This window comes from Etheostoma spectabile, unplaced genomic scaffold (assembly GCF_008692095.1).
Source record: "Etheostoma spectabile isolate EspeVRDwgs_2016 unplaced genomic scaffold, UIUC_Espe_1.0 scaffold433, whole genome shotgun sequence".
In the NCBI taxonomy this organism is placed as follows: domain Eukaryota; kingdom Metazoa; phylum Chordata; class Actinopteri; order Perciformes; family Percidae; genus Etheostoma; species Etheostoma spectabile.
In genome coordinates, this window is record NW_022605608.1 from 207,238 (window position 1) to 210,616 (window position 3,379).

The window sequence follows — 3,379 nt, forward strand, 5'->3', positions numbered from 1 at the left end:
AAAGCGGAGGATTACATTTTCCTACACATGTTCCCAGAATTGCTCTTCCATCTTCTACTGTGTAATGTCTGCAAATGAAGAGTTGCAACAGGAAGACATAAATAGACCATGTTACAGCCTGTTGCAAGTGAAACTGCTCAAATGCCAGCTGCGATGTTTTGTTGGTGTGAAACAGTTCTGAGAGCAGGGTTGAAAATTGTTCATTCTATGTATTTGTCTCAATTCTCATACAGTATGTAAAACCATGTGTCTTCCGTGCCTTTGTACGGCTGTTGGGATTCTTATCTTAACAGGAGCTAAACCAGGAATATGAGGATAAGAAGGCACAATATGAAAGTTGTACTGCTGGTTTGGAGAGCAACAGATCTAAATTGGAGCAGGTATAGTTATTATCCTACACTAGATAGAATAGAGCCAACAATTTGAATATGTTAATATATTTTTATCCAATGTATGCTTTTGCAAAGTCGTATGACTTTGATGGATTAGCATAGTGTCGTTATTGTTTTTCATTCACAGGAGGTGAAAGCATTGACAGAGGAGACAGCACAGGAGGAAAACCAATATCATTATATCAACTCCATGTCAGAGGTAAGTATTCAAAATAAAAAAAATAAAAAGATAGCTGCTTAAAGCAGAAAGAATAAGCATTGTAGCCAGTAGCTACAATAATGGTTTTACTTATACCTCTGTCAATGAGGTTATTGTTTCAGCAGGATTACGGAAAAACTACTTGCCCGATTTTCATGAAACTCGGTGGTAGGGTTGTAGCATGTTTTGGAGCGGTTCGAAATCACAGGGCAGATACACAAATTATTTTTCACTTTAGTAACATTACGAGATAGTGCATTTATGCTGCATTTATAGTGCATTTATGCGGTGTCAGAATAATCGTAAAAATGAGTTTCCGACTGGGAAATCTCACACTGCAACATTGTGAGATGGGACATACCTTTGCGGAGGTCTGCAATCTCGGAGTGCCATTTTAGTAATCACTATTTTACAAGCCAAACATGGCCAAATTAGAATTGACATGATGAATTCTGAACAGTGACTGCTGCAGGAGTGGATAAAATGTGTGCCTGTGGCAATAAACTCAATCTCTCCACTTCTGTCCTCCACAGATCATTGAGATGCAAATACAGCGGGCGGCTGACGAGATGAAGGCCTATGTGTCCTCTGATCCACAAGAGAAGAAGAAGGCCATCAGGTGAGCCAGGCCAGCCAGCTGCTCACAAGATGAACACTCCCTGAGCCTCCGAAAGCTCTTATTACAACACAATCAGTTTAGCTTAAGTCCCTTTATTCTCTCATACAGCCCAGACAGTTTCCAGAAACACCACACCTTGTGATAATATGCTGAAACACCGCACCTTTTATTCAAAAACGGTGGTTTGCATCATGTGAAAATGCAATGGCTTGCATTTGAATGTTATCCCTTTGCTTTGTTTATAGGGAAGTTTACCTGAAGAACATTTCAGAACAGGAGTTACTTGGCAAGGTAAGAAAAGTGTATCCAAGAAGTGACCTAGCAGGCGCCATTTTTCTATCAAGAACATGATCCGAGGACAGACGAGGAAACTTACTGGAAGCTTTCAGAACTGCAGTAATGTAGATCAGACTCACATTGTGCACAAGTGCTATTTAAATGTTTTTTTTTCTTCTTTCCTATCACTCTTTTCCTTTGTGAATTCCAGAAGTTACGTGAGAAGCAGAAGATGGTGAGGGAGAGCCACAGCGCCAACATGGAGCAGATGATGATGTGGCGTGATCTGGAGCAGCTGATGGAATGCAAGAGGCAGTGCTTCATAAGGGCTCAGAGCCAGGCATCTATTGGTCAGGTCATCCAGGAGGGAGGAGAAGATAGGCTGGTGCTGTGAGGACCTGTAGGCAGGGTCAACTAACCCACAGGTCCAACTTAATATTCTATATCTTGATGTAAGATGGCTAAATCTTTTTTACAATATAGTTGTTAGATGTTACTGTACAACAGGGGTGTCAAACTCAATTTCACCATGGGCCACACTGGAAAAATAGGAATCACATCAAACGTTAGACATGTTTATTGACTATTGTTTTATTTAATCAAAAAAGTAAAAAAAATTAAAAACTCTTACGCAGTTTGGTCTACATAAAGTCCTAAAAAGCCAGCAAAAAAAGCTTCTTAGCCATCATAGCATTTAGCAAATCAAGCAAAACCAGGCTACCACACAGCCAACTCAAGACTCTGGTTTTGTGGGAATTTCTGAGTCTCAAATTGGCAATCAGCTAAATTCTGCTTTGAGTGCAGCATAATTTCAGTTTGAAAAACCCTTTCCCGTCTTTTTGGTTTGGCACTCAACTAGGCAAGCCAAAAATGTATAGTAAAACTAAACTGATATACGGGCCGGATCAAATCTTGCGAGGGGCTGCGCACTATAACCCAATGTTTGTTTCATTGTTCATGGGGCTCATCTTTAATTACATCTTGTCACATCTTGTCTTGTCGTCTGTTACACACTGCCAGTCGTGTTTAACTTGATACTTTATCTTGTGTAAGCACCACATATCTTATTGATGACATCGTCTGAGATCCTTGGAGAATCCACAACTTAAAGAACACATGTATCTGGAGATGTTGCAGGACTCTTTTACTTTTTCTGGCCCCTGGAGATTCCACCTTACCACGTCTTTAAGAATACTCTATGCTTTCAATCAAAGTGTCTGAAGATAACGGCATACAAAGTGGTGCTCTTGTATGTGGTCAACTATTTTTGGCATCAAATACCATGACCTTGGACAGGGTGTTCTGCCAATTTTGGAATTCACAGGGACATCCATTGCTTTGGCCATTGCAGTTGAAATGATAATATTATTGTGCTTGTTTTTATTTTATATCCTAACATATACTGTTACTCTATAATAGATCCTTATTTCAAGACATACTTTGATATTTAAGACGTTAGATATTTTGATTGTCTATGTATTTCAATTAAATGTATTTTATATTAATTTTAAGTCATGTTTCATTATAATCATCTAAAATGCAACTTTCTGTTAAATAACAAGACGTTTGCCTATCCATGTATTCACAGTTATGAAGATGTATTCACATATTTCAGTTTAAACAGAATGAGACAAACCTTAAGTACCTGAAACTAATACCTAAAATCAAAATGTAAATGGACTCTTCTTATATAGCGCTTTTCTATCTTAACTCAAAGCGCTTTTACATAGTACAGGAACCATTCACACACTGTGGCTGATGCTGCCGTACAAGGTGCCACCTGTTCATCAAATAAACACTCACACACATTTACACCCCGATGGCGCAGCATTGGGGGAACTTCCGTGTCTTGGACAAGACACTGAATCAAGCCACCAACCTTCCGATTGGCAG

General features: G+C 39.2%; 1 protein-coding gene across 1 annotated transcript in view; it reads left to right on the forward strand.

Annotated features, from left to right (window-relative positions):
* LOC116686656 (intraflagellar transport protein 81 homolog) overlaps positions 1-2,154 on the forward strand; it is a 25,374-nt gene extending 23,220 nt beyond the window's left edge. Inside the window, exons 14-18 of the mRNA XM_032511679.1 lie at positions 294-380; positions 520-591; positions 1,125-1,210; positions 1,456-1,501; positions 1,698-2,154. Of these exons, the coding sequence (XP_032367570.1) occupies positions 294-380; positions 520-591; positions 1,125-1,210; positions 1,456-1,501; positions 1,698-1,880 (474 nt within the window). The 3' untranslated portion in view covers positions 1,881-2,154. The remainder of the gene's footprint in view (positions 1-293; positions 381-519; positions 592-1,124; positions 1,211-1,455; positions 1,502-1,697) is intronic.
* Positions 2,155-3,379: the final 1,225 nt, after the last annotated feature.